The 15,116-nt window shown below is 53.5% G+C and overlaps 6 protein-coding genes across 6 annotated transcripts; 3 read left to right on the top strand and 3 right to left on the bottom strand.

Annotated features, from left to right (window-relative positions):
- Window positions 1-29: 29 nt before the first annotated feature.
- On the bottom strand, window positions 30-1,442 carry G647_02509 (uncharacterized protein; the record flags this gene model as incomplete). Its single annotated transcript, XM_008726858.1, has 1 exon — window positions 30-1,442. The coding sequence occupies one exon, from the start codon at window positions 1,440-1,442 to the stop codon at window positions 30-32; it is 1,413 nt and encodes a 470-aa protein (XP_008725080.1).
- Window positions 1,443-1,819: 377 nt separating this feature from the next.
- On the top strand, window positions 1,820-3,471 carry G647_02508 (uncharacterized protein; the record flags this gene model as incomplete). The annotated part of the gene is made up of 2 exons (XM_008726857.1): window positions 1,820-1,898; window positions 2,015-3,471. 2 exons carry the CDS (start codon window positions 1,820-1,822, stop codon window positions 3,469-3,471), a joined length of 1,536 nt encoding a protein of 511 aa, XP_008725079.1.
- A 1,087-nt stretch (window positions 3,472-4,558) lies between these two features.
- On the bottom strand, window positions 4,559-5,338 carry G647_02507 (uncharacterized protein; the record flags this gene model as incomplete). The annotated part of the gene is made up of 1 exon (XM_008726856.1): window positions 4,559-5,338. One exon carries the CDS (start codon window positions 5,336-5,338, stop codon window positions 4,559-4,561), a length of 780 nt encoding a protein of 259 aa, XP_008725078.1.
- Window positions 5,339-7,009: 1,671 nt separating this feature from the next.
- Window positions 7,010-8,896, bottom strand: G647_02506 (uncharacterized protein; the record flags this gene model as incomplete). Its single annotated transcript, XM_008726855.1, has 2 exons — window positions 7,010-7,441; window positions 7,493-8,896. 2 exons carry the CDS (start codon window positions 8,894-8,896, stop codon window positions 7,010-7,012), a joined length of 1,836 nt encoding a protein of 611 aa, XP_008725077.1.
- A 1,670-nt stretch (window positions 8,897-10,566) lies between these two features.
- On the top strand, window positions 10,567-12,342 carry G647_02505 (phosphoglucomutase; the record flags this gene model as incomplete). Its single annotated transcript, XM_008726854.1, has 3 exons — window positions 10,567-10,613; window positions 10,669-10,979; window positions 11,033-12,342. The coding sequence occupies 3 exons, from the start codon at window positions 10,567-10,569 to the stop codon at window positions 12,340-12,342; spliced, it is 1,668 nt and encodes a 555-aa protein (XP_008725076.1).
- A 1,341-nt stretch (window positions 12,343-13,683) lies between these two features.
- Window positions 13,684-14,820, top strand: G647_02504 (uncharacterized protein; the record flags this gene model as incomplete). The annotated part of the gene is made up of 2 exons (XM_008726853.1): window positions 13,684-14,023; window positions 14,102-14,820. The coding sequence occupies 2 exons, from the start codon at window positions 13,684-13,686 to the stop codon at window positions 14,818-14,820; spliced, it is 1,059 nt and encodes a 352-aa protein (XP_008725075.1).
- Between the last annotated feature and the right edge of the window lie 296 nt (window positions 14,821-15,116).

Here is a 15,116-nt window from a genome sequence, read left to right as displayed (position 1 = left end):
TTGCATCAATATCGAGCATCTCGACCGAACTATTTAAGAGTGTAGGCGCTCCCTGCTTGGCTCCTTTCACGTCGTTCGTCTTCCAGGATCTGTTCCATCTCGCCAGTGACCCGCTCCTTAGTCCCAATTTCTAGATCAGCCTCATCGACCTCTGCATCACTTTGATCGCCCAGCGCGTCGGCCAATTTCCTGTTAGGATCGTCCAACTCGCCCCTCAAAGCTCGAGCAAGCGAGCCTGAGAACGATTTCTTGATCGTCTCCGGTGAACTTGAGAGTGCCTGCATGGCCGCGGTCTGAGAAGTTCCTCTGGGGCTTTCGACCTCTAGCTCGTCATCCGAGCCAAACGGCGAGCCTTGGCCCGATCTTGTTCCGCCTCCATCTCTGCCCAAATAAGACTTCACGCCGACCAGGTTCGAGCCCTTCCTCCCAGTATCCACCGATAGGTTGCTGAACGAGTTTCGGAGATTGCTGGAGGACCGAACCCTGGTGCGACTTCTTTCTCTCGTGGCGCTCAGCCCCCGACTCCTTCGCCTCTGTGTCGGTGACGCATTCGGAGTCCGTTTGTCGTCCCCACCTTCTTCTGTCATTTCTGGCTCGTCTCGGAACATGTCTGCCGTATTCTTCCTGGTCGGCCGGGGGATGAAACTAGCCCCAGTGGGATCATGCGCACTCTTCGATTGTGTCCACCGCCTCACCGGGATTGTTGGAATCGATTCAGGGGGTGCAGAAAGACTGTTTTTCCTAGCAGCAGCACGCTCCCTCCTGAGATCAGACCATCGCCGTAGTTGGTTCTGAAGTACGTATCGTCCACTGGGGCCATGTTTCATGACCAGAAACTCACAGTGGTTGATGTTTCGCAAGTCTTCGAAGAATTCGACACTGTAGTGATACCACGCCATCAAGAACACTCGACTGCATAGACCGTGGGTGACAAGGATGGCGACGCTGGCCATGCTATCTTCGGAGAATCGTCGCCAGAGCGAGCCGTTAAAGGACGACACTCGGTCGTAGACGTCGGCTCCACTTTCGCCGTTGGGTATGCGGTAGAAGAAGTGGCCATATTCTGCGCGCTCCCGCCAAAGTCTTTCTGTCTCTTCCGTACCCGGCTGGAAGTTGCCGAAGTCCTGCTCTCTCAGTCTCGGCTCCTCGTACACTTTGATGTGTGATCGCTGAAAAGGTGACGGGACAGGATCGTTAGCGCACAAGCCGTTCAATATGCCTTCAGTGGTCTCTCTGGTCCTCCTGTACGGTGATATGAAGAAATGTAGTGTATCGTCGGTTCGCAAAAGAGCACGCAGCTTCTCGCCGGCTTCTAGAGCTTGTCGATGTCCTTCCTCAGTCAGGCCAACCTTGTGGTCCGGGGTCTTCTGGTGGATTGTCTTATCTCTGTTGCCCTCTGACTGCGCATGACGGATAATGATGATCAGGCGGGGCTTGCCCATTTTCGCCTCGCGCTGCACAATCACAGGCGGGGCTGATTGACATCCACCAGGCAAATACCCGTACTTTCGCCACGTTGCTTGGGCCAGCAAAGCGATTCCGTAAGCTATCTTGAAAGTATCATATCCAGATGTCGATGGGGCAGTTTTGAACAGTCGAGTCAGTTGAGCGGACGAGGAAATGTCGAGGAGAGGACAGCCTTGCTTAATGAATTTCTTGGCAATGGAGCCCCAAAGGAGACTAGCTCAGCCTTATCTAAATCGCGTTCGTGACTTCTTGCTTGTCGCGATCTTCTGTGCTTAACCACTAAACATCGTCGTTCGTTCACCACACACCTTCCGCAGATCTCTGCATACCCACGTCGAAGGCAAACGGTATGATGAATCCGCAGATGCAAAATTACCGGCAATTTGCCGCCCAGGCGCAGGGGAGATCTCCCGCAGCGGCACGTCGCCCAGGTGAGTGCGACCCAACATTCGTGATCGTCGTCGCGTGGAGTCTGGAACAAGTCCTGCTGCAACCATTTGTCTCCGCCATCATCGTGAGACCGGCTACTTACAAGATCACTCACTAGGCCAAATCCCGCCAGCCCAGCACGCCGCCCAGCATGCCGCCCAGCAAGCTCAAGCACAAATGATGCAACAGCAAGCCCAGCAGCGCAACGCCGCAATCGAGCATCAACTTGCCCAACGACGCACGCGAAAGCCCACCGATCGAAACCTCCCCGATGGACTGGAAGATATTGTCATTGGCGACGGCGTGGACCAATACAAGAAACTCCGCGAAGCAGAGAAACGCCTGGACCATCTCATGGCGCGCAAGAGATTGGAAATCCACGACAATTTCAGTAAGAATGTGAAGAGGCAGAAGACCATGCGCATCTGGATATCCAACACCGTGTCAGGCCAGCCGTGGCAGACAACCTCCGATGAAGACGCCTTTACATTCGAGTCAGGCGGCGATCCCACCTACCGCGTGAAAATCCAAGGCCGCCTTCTCGAGTACGACGACGACGACATCCTGCACAGCGACTCTGAAGACGAAGGGCAAGAGGATCAAGAAATGGGCGACAACGAAGACCAACAACCGAACAAACGCCGCAAACTCAAATCTCCCTCAAAAAAGTTTACCCATTTCTTCAAAGGCATGACTGTCGAATTTGACAACCCAAAGAACACCAGCAATATAGCCGGAGATCCGAACCAGACCGTGACCTGGAAAAAGGGTGCGAGCCCTAACCAATCCGGCGATTTTGACAGCATTGAATTCGAGCGCAAGGCAGATGAGAACGTCAACATTGCAATCTGTCTGACGAGGGATGAGCAACCTGAACGGTTCCGCTTGTCAAAAGCATTAGCCGAGACGTTGGACATGGAAGAAGCCGACCGCGCAGAGGTCGTCATGGGCATCTGGGACTATGTCCGCGCCATGGGCCTCCAAGAAGACGAAGAGCGCCGCTCCATTCAATGCGACGATTCCTTGAAACGAATCTTCGACACTGAAACATTCTTCTTCCCGCAAGCCGCCGAGCGGCTGATCCCCCATTTACACCCTCTTCCGCCTGTTCGTCTTCCATATACGATCCGCGTTGACCAAGCGTTCCACCAGTCTGGCACTCCGGAGCCAACAGTCTACGACGTGCGTGTCACGACCGAAGACCCCTTGCGGCCCCTTTTCTTCCGCATGACGCAGAACCCCGAACACGCCGCAACGCTGCAACAACTGCGCAAGTTGGACGACGATCTCGCGGTCCTAATGCAAAGCCTCAACCACCACAAGGCGCGTCATCAATTCTTCACGTCCATGGCGAAAGATCCGCAGAAATTTGTGGAGCGGTGGCTCAGCTCGCAAAAGCGCGATCTCAGCGTCTTGCTCGGAGAAGTTGAAAAAGGCGATGTCGCGGGAATGGAGTTCGCTGGTCAAGAGGTCTGGAGTGGTGAGACTGTCAAGGAAGCAGTGCGGTATCGGCTTGCCCGGGCAGAGGCTCAGGCGCATTCACAATCACAGCCACAGCCACAAGGGGGGCGATAGGTTTTTAGAGAAGATCCAAGAACCGCGATGGTGGGAACGAGACCTCCCTCTCCATCACCAACGGGCAATATTATACCACCACCGACTGCAACAGGCCGGAAGACCCAGCCCTGATGCGGCAGGAAAAATTTAGAATCCTGGTCATCGACGTGGTAAGGACACGCTTTGCCATACCTTGGCAGAGAATTGAATAGCCTTCTCCCCACGAGCTCAGAACCATGCAGGTTCGTCTGCGCAGATCAGCCACCATCCCGACTGTCGAAGAATGGTCCTTACTCATGGCAGTTTGTGCCGCCGCAGATGAGGCCGGGCCCGTTAACCGACGGATGGAGTCGCTACACCACCGACACTGTCCCTGGGCGTGTCTATTACTTCAACAGGGGCACTAAGGCGTCCGCGGCGGTGGATCCACGAGTGGCGCAACCTCACCTGGGGCAGGATCAAGTGCAGATCTAGCTAGCTAGCTAATGAGCTATCGACAACGACGCCCTGGGGAAATATGAAACAAAGAGGAAGCAGTCAATTTGATTTACCTCTCTCTGTAGACGTCAGCGATGAGGGTTCTTGAAGAGATGTTTTGGCTGCGATTGTTCGCGGCGCTGAACCACAGATCTCATTACTGTATGACCGTTTGGTCATTTTGCTCTCGCGGACCCGGAGCCATGTTTTGCATTCGTGAGGCTGGGGAGGCTGATGATTCCACTTCTAGTCCGAAACAAACAGGCGAAGGATGCTTCTGATGATTCTTTATGCCTTCGATTTCGCATTGAGCTCACCAACGTTATGGTGGTTACATATCCTGCCTTTTTCTTGATGCTTACTACGTATAGAGAGCGCATTCTCAGATCTCCCAAAATAAACGCAGACGGTTCTGTGCAGTATCCAATTTAAATTTCTGTGCATGTTCCTGTAGCTGTCACGCAATAGGTTTGCGAAAGACATGTAATTTTTCCGCCTCTCGAGCTTGTAAGCTTGGACGTGGGATCAAGGCTAAGTTCATTCAGCCGTTTCCTGACACCGAGGCCGGGCAGAAATGGCTCGTAATGGCTGGCCGGCATGCAATGAAGGGATCCGAACCACCTTAGGGTCATGGTATATCGGTACGGAATCCCGGATCAAGTGTTCCCACATCCCCCGTTCTCGTACCATTATTCCGCCGCAGCGTACCGGGTGCTTCTTGTTGACCTTGACCTTGCCCATGCTTTGTTCCTAATCCTCCCAACATCATCGGTTGGGGAGAACAGCTGGGCATCGACGCTGCAGATGGTGGTGGCACGATCGTCCTCCCATTAGCGTCCGCGCCATCACCATCACCCGCCGCTGCAGCGGACAGCCCGAATGGGACCGGAGCCATGCGCTCAATCAAGGCTTTGTAGAACTGGGCCTCCTGGATGCTTTCCAGGACATCCTCTCGGGCGGTATGGCGGAGTTCTTTCCTCGGAGCTGCCATCAACACCTGGTCGCTGGCCCAACGTCTCACCATCTCCTTCATTGCTGAAACGTCGAACAGGCGGTAATGAAGATGCTCTAGGATGATGTCCCAGGGTGGCACCATCAGAAAGGCTCGGTCCGCGTGGATACTGTTCCCCGCAAGTAGTGCACGGCGCGGTTCGGGGATGTAGTGCTTGATGTAGCTGAGGAGCTTTGTGGATGCGACATTCGCCGTGATTGACGACGAGAGGCATTCTTGTGTGAGTCCCGAGTCGCCGTGCGTCTTGATGCACCACTCAGACATCTGCGCCAGTTCCTCCGGCGTGTGGTATATGACGGCGTTGAAACCTTCCGGGTCCAGCGGGAACAGGTCGGAGGTGGTTAGAATACACGAGATGGATAGAATTGTGTCCTTGGACGGGTTGAGACCTGTCATCTGAATTTGATCGTCAGTTTCTCCATCGTCAGAGGAAAAAGCCAAATCGGGGAGGGTGAGGCACGTGCGAGTTTCGGGTTGCGACAGGACATGAAAGGGAGGTGAGAATGAGGTGAAAGTGAAGTGAAAGTGAAGTGAAAGTGAGTTTGTGGTAGGTAGAGTGTGAGATGTAGCTTAGAGCTCTCTTGGCATCTTGCAAGTATCTGAGTCTGCCTTGTCCGGAAAGGCGCTCCTATCATACAAATGGTGGTGGGCAGGAAGCGCTCTCGGGCGTTTGTGCTTCGACCTACCTCGCAGTCAACCCAGACCAGAGGGTCGGTCGATCTGGTGAGTGCCATGACGCTCGTCCCTTGGTTGAGGTGTGCGTGCTCTTCTTGGCTTAATTTTGAGAAGGCCGGAATATTTTCAGATCCGCTCTCAGCCTGGACTGATGAGCGGTTGATAGACAGACGAGGGAGCCAGCCGCATGGGCCGTGCTACGATCTTCGCAAGGAGTGCAACCGCGTCGAATTGCCCCTCGATGCACCTTTCTGAACAGAAATGGAGCTGCTTATTGACTATGTCGGTCGTGAACCGCGAAGAACAAGATCAACCAACCACGGATTTAAGGAGGCGGAGGTGGATGAGAGCGAAGCGCGGTAAGCAGCGATGACGACCAGGACGACCTACGACTATTCGCACTGCCTTTGACAGTCCGGCGGTGCAGATCCCATTAAGGACTGACAGGCCTCCTTTGCGGTGGATTGGTGGGAAGACCGAAAAACCGAAAAGACCCGATGACGATATTGTGGTCACTGGCTCCTCGATCGGCTTTCGGATGAGGGGTGACGTTGTTTTCCTGCCAATCAGATGATGCTGGAATGAGGTAGGAGTCGCGGGAGCGAGGCATTGTCAAAGACCCGATATCAGACGAGTTGCTCCCAAAGTTACAAGGTCCAAAATCCTGCTGCTCCCAGACTGTAGTCACTGCGATGCGACCGAGGTAGAATCAGAGACAGAAGCCAAGGGCATTCTTTCAAATGGTCATTTTGGCTACACGTCTTGCTCAGCTTGCCGCTGGCAGCTCGAGAATATCAAACATGTCTGTATGCATTTGTTCTTCGGTGGAACATGTGAAACGACGTGCGGCTGTGGTGGTGGTGGAGGTGTGGTGGTGGTGCAAGGACCATCGAAAGTAACCGTGGAGTCAGTAAACACACACACACCACGCGCCGTTCTGTTCCATCCCCTAGCATTCTGGATCTCCGAGATCTGAGAGAATACCATGCACGGCCTTCCATGCTAAATGCACCGACGCTTCCCTGACCAACCCCGGCCGCTGTTTGGCGCATATGATACGAACGCCCCTTCTCATGTGCGAATGCCGATTCGAGCTTGTTGCTTGTGCACGATTAAACAAAATTAGCCATCCAGCCAGACTCGCACTGCCTTCTTGTAGCCGCTGTGCCGTGGTGACTCTGCTGTAGGGTCCGTGGAACACTGAACAAGCATGGATTTCCAATGTGCGGGCGCAAACGCCTCAATTGCTGTATTTCCCGCGTCGCTGGTATTGCAAAAGCATTCGAGGACACACGGTCAATCGTCGAATTTGCAAGAGCAGACAGGCCCTGCGTTATGTCGTGGCATAGACATGGCTATCCGCTTCGAGGGATGCAGGTCGCTGTGGGTCTCTCACAACTCCTCATCGTCGTCAGCCTTAGGTTCTTTGACCAAAGCCCCACCAAACTGAAGACCAGAAGGATTTGAATTGGTGGCGTTGTTGGGCTGAACTGTTCCAGACGATCCCAAAACCTCGCCGATCGTGCCCGAAGATGTTGAGAGGCCGCTGCCCAACCGGGTTTTAATGTCGACATCGAACTCTGCAACACTTGCGCGTTGTCGCTTCATTGGGCTACCAACCATGAAGCTATCGTCTTCCTTTGTGGCTTCGAGACTTGTGCTCAAGCCACCTGACCCGATGGCCATGCCGCCTGGAGACGTCCCAAGCTCATCAGGGGCAACTTTGGGTGTCGAGGCGGCTGAAGGACTACCGGACTTGGAGTTTTTACGCGGTTCGGTCACGCCATTGCTATTGAGGGGCTCGGCCGAGTGCTGTCGCTTGAGCTGATGATACCTTAGCCCATGCCGGAACTTCAACGGCGAGGGATCTCTTACCTTCATTTTGCGGATGCCTTCTGCCACTTTACCAGTCCGTTCGGCATCTTCGGGGGAAAGCAAGCCGGGATCATTCTGTGCATCCGCATCGTTGATGTCCTCCATCTTTCCGATGATGTTAGCTCCACCATCGTCATCGCTTTCACTCTCCATATCATCATCGCTGGCACCTTTGCCTTTCGATTTGCGTCTCCCCTCGGAGTCACGGAACGTTGAGAAGCCTGCGGTACCTTCTTTCTTGAGGGGTCCCAGCTTGGGCAAATCCGCGGCTAGACTGCGTCTCTTCGCACTGGCAGCGGCTTTGTCGGCTTTCGCCCCAGGGAGAATGCCCATCTTTTGCAGTTGCCGTTCTCCTCGATACAGGAATGTAAAGACAGCATATGGTTTGTCGGTAGGGTCGATGCCGGTGACTGTTTGCGTTGAGATGGTCTTGGGATCCAACGTCTTTGGCTTAGCAAAACTGGTGGTATGGTCGACATCTGCTTTCCCGTTTGCGTTGCCTTCTCCAGTATCCTCCCCTTCTGAATCGTCATGAGCATCGAACTGAGGTGAGTATTCCCCACGCTTGATTTCTCCAGAAGCCAACACCCGGAACAATGCGACTTTGATTTGGCCAGCTGTTTCTGGGATCGGATCGTCGTCGTCTTCGGATGAGCCAGTGTCGCTTGATGAACCTTCATCGTCTGATACGTCTTTTAATTCGCCATCCTCACCATAGCGCATGGTGTTCTTCCGCCGCTCTTTCTTTGAGATACCATTCGTTTCATCATCACTCCCGGCAACCTCCTTTCGCTTTCTCCGTCTCTTTTCCAGCTTCTGTCTTCGTCTCTCAATGGTCGCGGCAGCATCTTTTCCGTCCAAATCCAGACCGTTCAGCCATCGTTCCAGACCAACTTCCCGGAACAAGAACTCTCGCTCCGCCAAGCCGCCGCCTTCTTTTTCGGGAACGCTGACCCATCGAGAGTTGACCCAGGTCTCCTCGCCCTTCCTCAGTAGTGTTGCGACTTCCTCCTTGGCTCGACCATCGAAGTAGATGTAGGCTGCGATGGTTTCATTCGGTGATGTTGTCAACGGAACATAGGGACCGACGGAGCCTGCGTATTTTCCTCGCTCGCTTGTGTGGCCGGGAAGACCAGCGACAAGTCTGGGTTTTGGATTAGGATTTTCCTTGGTGGCTTTCGGAGTCGAGTACGGCACTTCTTGATTAGGAGTAAGGAGGGTGATAGAGATTGCGAAGGTCGATTGTTCGGGTTTGGCGGTGGGAGAGTCGGTAGGGATCTTTGCAGGGGGAACGGGTATATAGGCACTGATTCTCGAGAGGCGAGATGCCCGCTGAACCGAGTATTCTGGCAAGGGCCCTGTCGGCGTGTGAATGCTCACAGCCAGGCCTTTGAAGCAGGGCATGATGGCGACAGAAGGTCTGGCAACGCCTTCAGGACACTGTCAAATTCTCCGCACTCTCACGCAGAGATGGCGGAGAAGAAAAGTCCCACACTGATAGAGCTGCAGCAGGTCGTTCTTCACCGTTATCGAACCCAACTTCTTCTCGCCCAGAGACACGCATCCAGCGGGGAACTCGGAAGGTCTGCCTGGGCAGCCCTTGGATTTTGCGCAGAGGACCGGGGCAACCGAGCTTTGCCTACTGCGCAACTCGGGAAGGAACGGTGAGGCGTCGGTAAATTGACGCGCGCGTCAAAGAGGAGTAGGCTAAAGAACGACAGTGTGATTGCAGAGAGAGGACAGCGATGTCTATCCTATGAGACGGGCGAATCCAGCGACGGTGTCGTTGCAGGGGTGATTCGGCTGATGTCAACTCACTCTGAGTCTAGTCTGGAGTTTAGTCTCGCTGTACTTCTTCGAGGACGAACGAGACGAGGCAGCACACCAGTCCCAGATTCGACTAGCTCAGCCTCGTCAATGCTGAGTCATTCTCGAGGTCATTCCATTCGAGGCACAGCAACAAAGCAAGCATGGGTGAAGCACCTACCAAGTAGGTTGCAAGGCGTATTTCAGATTCACAAATGTATGAGGCAAATGCCTGTATTTGCGCCGGCCTCCTCCGCACCATCGTCCTGGGCTATGAGACTGTTCAACAGGCTTGCACTTCTTTTGCCCACCAAGTGAAAATGATCTCCTTGATGCTTTACAGTTTGCCTTAGCCTCGCGGGAGGATCGCATCGCGCCCGCTCCAGTGGAACCGTCATTATCAATGTTGTTTTCAGTGAGCATCACTATGGCTATGACCCCGAACGCATGGCGGGGCCTTCAGATGACCGGCATTTGGTGGCTGAAAGGCTTGAAAGGTAAGTTCCATTCAGAAATTTCCCTTGCACTACCTAACAAGATTGTTGGAGCGGAGGACACCTCGGTGGGGAGATTACGGTACGCCTTGTGTATGACACAACGATCAAGAATTATCTGTATCTTTCCGGTCTGCAGTATGATCTGTGCGAAATACTTGCCCACCGTGTCTCGAGGGATGAAAAGAGCTTCCCGAGCGACCTTCAAATGTTGACTCTCCTCTAGGCTTGCATTGTTCTTGATGTCGTTCGAATCTGGACATGACTTCACCAATAGACGTCATGGCAATTGTACGCGGCCATGACTCTTTGGAGCCCTCGGCCGCCGGAAAACTCGATTAAATCAATTTATGCTTGCCAAGCTATCCTGACTGCTCACATTGCAGATGGAAGACAAAGCGAATTTGACAGGATGGTGATGTCGCTAAAATACGCAGGGCCGCCTCGCTTTGCTACCAGTGGCTGTGTGCACGGTAGCTTGATGGCTTCGGAGAAATTGAGCCTCTGGTTCCGAGAGCTCCAATGACGTATTGGGGCTCTCAACGTGCAGTCGCGGGGCACACCACAGCACAGCGTCTGTCCAGTGCTTGCTGAAGTCAATGAGGGGATCGTCGTCAACAGAATAAAATCTTTTCGCAAGCGAACCTGTTTGCTTCCTTGCTACACATTACGAGTATTGTGTCTCAGGTTCTTCATCTTCATTCTCTCCTAGACACCCATTGGAACACTCACTCATTCAGCACTTCCTCCAACGAGCCTCATAACATTGTCACCATGGTGAACGTGAAGGAGGTTGAGTTCAAATCTTTTGCCGACCAGAAGTGAGCTTTGCACCTCGCTGTTACCGATGGTCATACACTGACTGTGTATCTACAGGCCTGGCACATCGGGACTTCGCAAGAAGGTCACCGTCTTCAAGCAACCCCACTACAGCGAGTCCTTCATCACTTCCATCCTCCTCTCGATCCCTGAAGGTGCAGAAGGAGCTTTTCTTGTCATTGGTGGTGACGGCAGATACTGGAATCCCGAAGTGGTCCAGCTCATAGCAAAGATCGGTGCTGCATACGGCGTGAAAAAGCTCCTGATCGGTCAGAATGGCATCCTCAGTACCCCTGCAGCCAGCCATGTCATTCGCATCCGCAAGGCCACTGGTGGTATTCTTCTCACTGCGAGCCATAACCCAGGTGGTAAGTTAGCACTTGATAAGAGACAATGAGAACAATATCTGACTGTCAATCAGGCCCCAATGCCGACTTCGGCATGAAATACAACCTCTCCAACGGTGCCCCTGCGCCAGAGTCTGTGACAAACAAAATCTTTGAGAAGTCCAAGACTCTTACCTCCTACAAGATTGCAGACATTCCGGATGTGAACATCAATGAGATTGGCACTCAGAAGTATGGGGACTTGGAGGTCGAGGTGGTCGATTCGGTCGCAGACTATCTGAACATGCTGAAGGATATTTTCGACTTCGACCTCATCCGATCGTTCTTCAAATCGCAGCCCGACTTCAAAGTTCTCTTTGATGGTCTGTCTGGTGTCACTGGTCCCTATGGCGTGGCTATCTTCCAAGGAGAGCTCGGTCTGGGGCCGGAAAGCACGCAGAATTGCCAGCCAAGCCCTGATTTCAACGGCGGTCATCCTGATCCTAACCTTACCTATGCTCATTCCTTGGTGGAACGAGTTGACAAGGAAGGTATTCACTTCGGTGCCGCTTCCGATGGTGATGGCGACAGGAACATGATTTACGGCAAGAATGCTTTTGTTTCACCTGGCGACTCCTTGGCCATCATTGCTCATTATGCCAAGAAGTACATCCCATACTTCCAGAAACAGGGTGTTTACGGGCTGGCAAGATCTTTCCCCACGTCAGCAGCACTTGACCTAGTGGCCAAGAAGCAAAACTTGAGCCTCTATGTTGTGCCCACTGGGTGGAAATTCTTCTGTTCGCTTTTCGACACCAACAAGATGTCGATCTGCGGCGAGGAATCCTTTGGCACAGGATCGAACCACATCCGAGAGAAAGATGGTCTGTGGGCCATTACTGCTTGGCTCAACATCATTGCCGGTGTGGGCAAAGAGACGGGCAAGTTCCCCTCCATTGCCGAGATCCAGAAACAGTTCTGGGACGAATACGGCCGTGTCTACTTCACTCGCTACGACTACGAGAACGTCAGCGGTGATGGTGCCAACGATATGGTCAAGTACCTGAAAGAGAAGATCTCGAAGTCCGACACTGTCGGCTCAGCCATCCAGGGCCACAAGATTGTGGAAGCAGACGATTTCTCATACACTGATCTGGACGGCTCGGTGTCGAAGAACCAGGGCATCTACTTCATATTTGACGATGGGACGAGAATCGTTGTTCGACTATCGGGTACGGGCAGCAGTGGTGCGACCATCCGGCTGTACGTTGAGAAGCTCGAGGAGGACAAGAGCAAGCTCGGCGAGGATACGCAGGCGTATCTCAAAGAGCCCGTCGGGCTTGCCATCGAACTCCTGCAGCTTCAGAAATTCATTGGCAGAACGGATCCAGATGTCAAGACCTAAAATGTCGTCGATCCGCTCCAATCAAGCATGAGTATGCACAACGTGTGAGGAGAGAAGCTACGGTTGAAAGCAGGTGCGATCTCAGGAGTACGTTGTATCAGCGCGCCGCAGACAATGGTGTTGGCTTCATCCCCAAGTCAGTCAGTGGCATCTGGACAGATAAAGCATGTCAACAAGACAGCATACTTCAGTTTCAAGTGTAGAACTTAAAGTGCCCGAGATATCGGTGATCGAGGATGGGTTTCTTGAATGTGCTGATACAGTTTTGCAGTTCGGTTACACGTGAACTATGCGTGACTGGGTGTAATCCGAACCCAAGAAGATGGGTGTCCGCGCCAAGGATGTTGACAGCCGTGGCCAAGAATGCTGGTCGCCCGTAGCTTTGAACTCTCCCTGACTCTCCCGCCGTGTCGGAGGCCCAATTGAGACAAGAGTCCTTCTTATCAATCGTGAGCCTTTTGTTCAACATCGAGAACGGGAAAGCGTTCCACAGCCTCGCTTGGCAAGCACGGGAGTGGATTGGTCGGAATCTGGTCAGATCTCAATTGGATACAAGGCTGAAGCACTGGAGTCTTTCCTGTGTTTCATTTTCCCATCTCTTGTTATCGCAGCTGCCAGCCTTTTGACAGTATCAGAAGTTAAGATCAGAGTCCCCTCTCTTGCCGCCTCGGCTCTCCGTGCCCAGCCCTTTGTCCATCACTTGTTCAAGGCAAGATTCCGGAATTGCGCGCAATCCACGTCATCTCCCGTACAGCTGTAAGCCACCCCCAAGGTCTCTAAGCCGCCGAGCTGATGGTGTTTTCAACGAGCAGACAGGATCTCTTCGCCCATCTGCGCGTCTCAATCTCCACTTCAGGAAGCAGCCCTCAAACCGACGCATCGCAGATGGCGGAACTTCCGTGCATGCCGTCCAGCCGCTTAGTCTCCGATCATTTGCCCTCCTGCAGATCCCGGCCGCGACAGCCGGCGAGCGGCGTAGCCTTGCTGTCTCGGACGAGGAGACCTTCACTTACCCAGCCAGCCAAACTTCTCACATGCTGTTTTGACTCGAGGTGAAATGTGTAACCACAATGTGGATTCTGTAGACACAAGGTGGATCAGGTCCACATCATCCCAGCCGGCACTCATATCAAGAATACCATGGCGCGTACATCACTGGAGGTCGAAGAGGGTAGGATACCTGGATGCGTGCAACTGGTATAACAATCGCAACCCCCATGTCGTTCAGGCCATCTTCACCTACCCGAGCATTAGCATTCTGTGAGATTCATCATCCACGTAACCCACCACTGAATACGTTGTGCTCTTGGCATTCTTCACTTACGCGAGGCGAACAGCATCATGCGAGAACCTCTACGCCCCGTCGAAGCTGGCGAGGCCAGAGTCCCTCGGAGTGACTCTTTACTTACTCTCACCAACAACCCCTCCTCGTTCTCGTCCACAACCACCTCCACTTTCGAAGCTCGAACGTCAAGAAACTCGAGCAAGGAATGCGCAAAGCGAAACCCAATGGGCCAAATGGAGAAATTGACGAGGACGGCAGAGGTGTCCCAGAGATTCCTCTACCATGAACTCGATTCCTCCTACATGACCGTCGTGCTCGTCACTCTCTTCTTCATCTCGGGTCTCGTCGACAGCGTCGCTTTCAACAGCTGGAACTGCTTCGTCAACATGCAAACAGGTACACCCTCACTCTCACTTACTCTCGACTCACATATCTCTCACCAGCACAGCACATCCCCGCTGACACTCTGCACAGGAAACACCGTCTTCGCTGCGCTTGGTATCGGTGGACAGCCGCAAGCCAGTCACAAGCAACAGTACTACAAGTCGTTGACCTCGATCGGCGCCTTCTGCCTCGGATCGCTCTTCTTCAGCGCTCTTCACCGGTATCCCACGGGCTTGCATAACCCGCCTTTATCCCTCCGACGGCTCAATCTCATCATCTCTTTCCTGGTGCAGACGTGCTTGATGGTCATCGCCACAAGTCTGATCACGACGCACGAGGTCTCCAACCTGCCCTTCGCGCCCGGCACCTTCTCCTCCGGGAGCGACAAGGTATCCTCGTCGATGGTCAACTTCCTCGACCTGTGTCCCATCGCGCTGATTTCCTTCCAAGCCGCCGGACAAGTCGCGCTGTCTCGACTCCTCGGGGTCATTGAATTACCCACCATCGTCCTCAGCGCGCTATACCACGACTTCAGTGCGGACTTGTATAGACTACGAGACTCCTGGCAGAAGAGCTCCAGCGTGTGGGAGTTCTTGGCCGTGCACGAGAAACGTCAGGAGAAGCGCGTCGCGTGTATTATCGCCCTATTCACCGGCGGCATCGTCGGCGGCGAAATGTACAAGTCGACTGCAGGCATGGGAGGAGCGCTATGGCTCGCTTCGGGACTGAAGTTTGCCATCGCCGTCGGATGGTTCTTCTGGAGAAAGGACAAGGACAGCAGTGACAATGGCGAGGAATTGCCACGTTGAGCGTTGACGCACTGAGCAGAGCACCCGGTGACACGATGGATCTCGGGCCGGCTCCTGACCAAGGACATAGTTAGACACGACTTTCATGACTTTCTTCGGAAGGCGGCGCTTCGGAGGGTATGACCAAGCGAGGAATAGAATAGAGGAGTACTCCATGCATAGACGTTGGGCGAAATTTGCTGCATTGTACTGTATGTTGGTTCGGCTGGGAAGCCGGGTCGCTGCTTAGAGATGGCTGGCTTGGACGCTGAAGTCTAGCACAGAACACGGGATACGTACCTATATGTACCACTGCA

The sequence above is a fragment of the Cladophialophora carrionii genome (assembly GCF_000365165.1).
Source record: "Cladophialophora carrionii CBS 160.54 unplaced genomic scaffold supercont1.2, whole genome shotgun sequence".
Lineage (NCBI taxonomy): Eukaryota > Fungi > Ascomycota > Eurotiomycetes > Chaetothyriales > Herpotrichiellaceae > Cladophialophora > Cladophialophora carrionii.
This window is presented reverse-complemented; position numbering and strand designations above follow the sequence as displayed.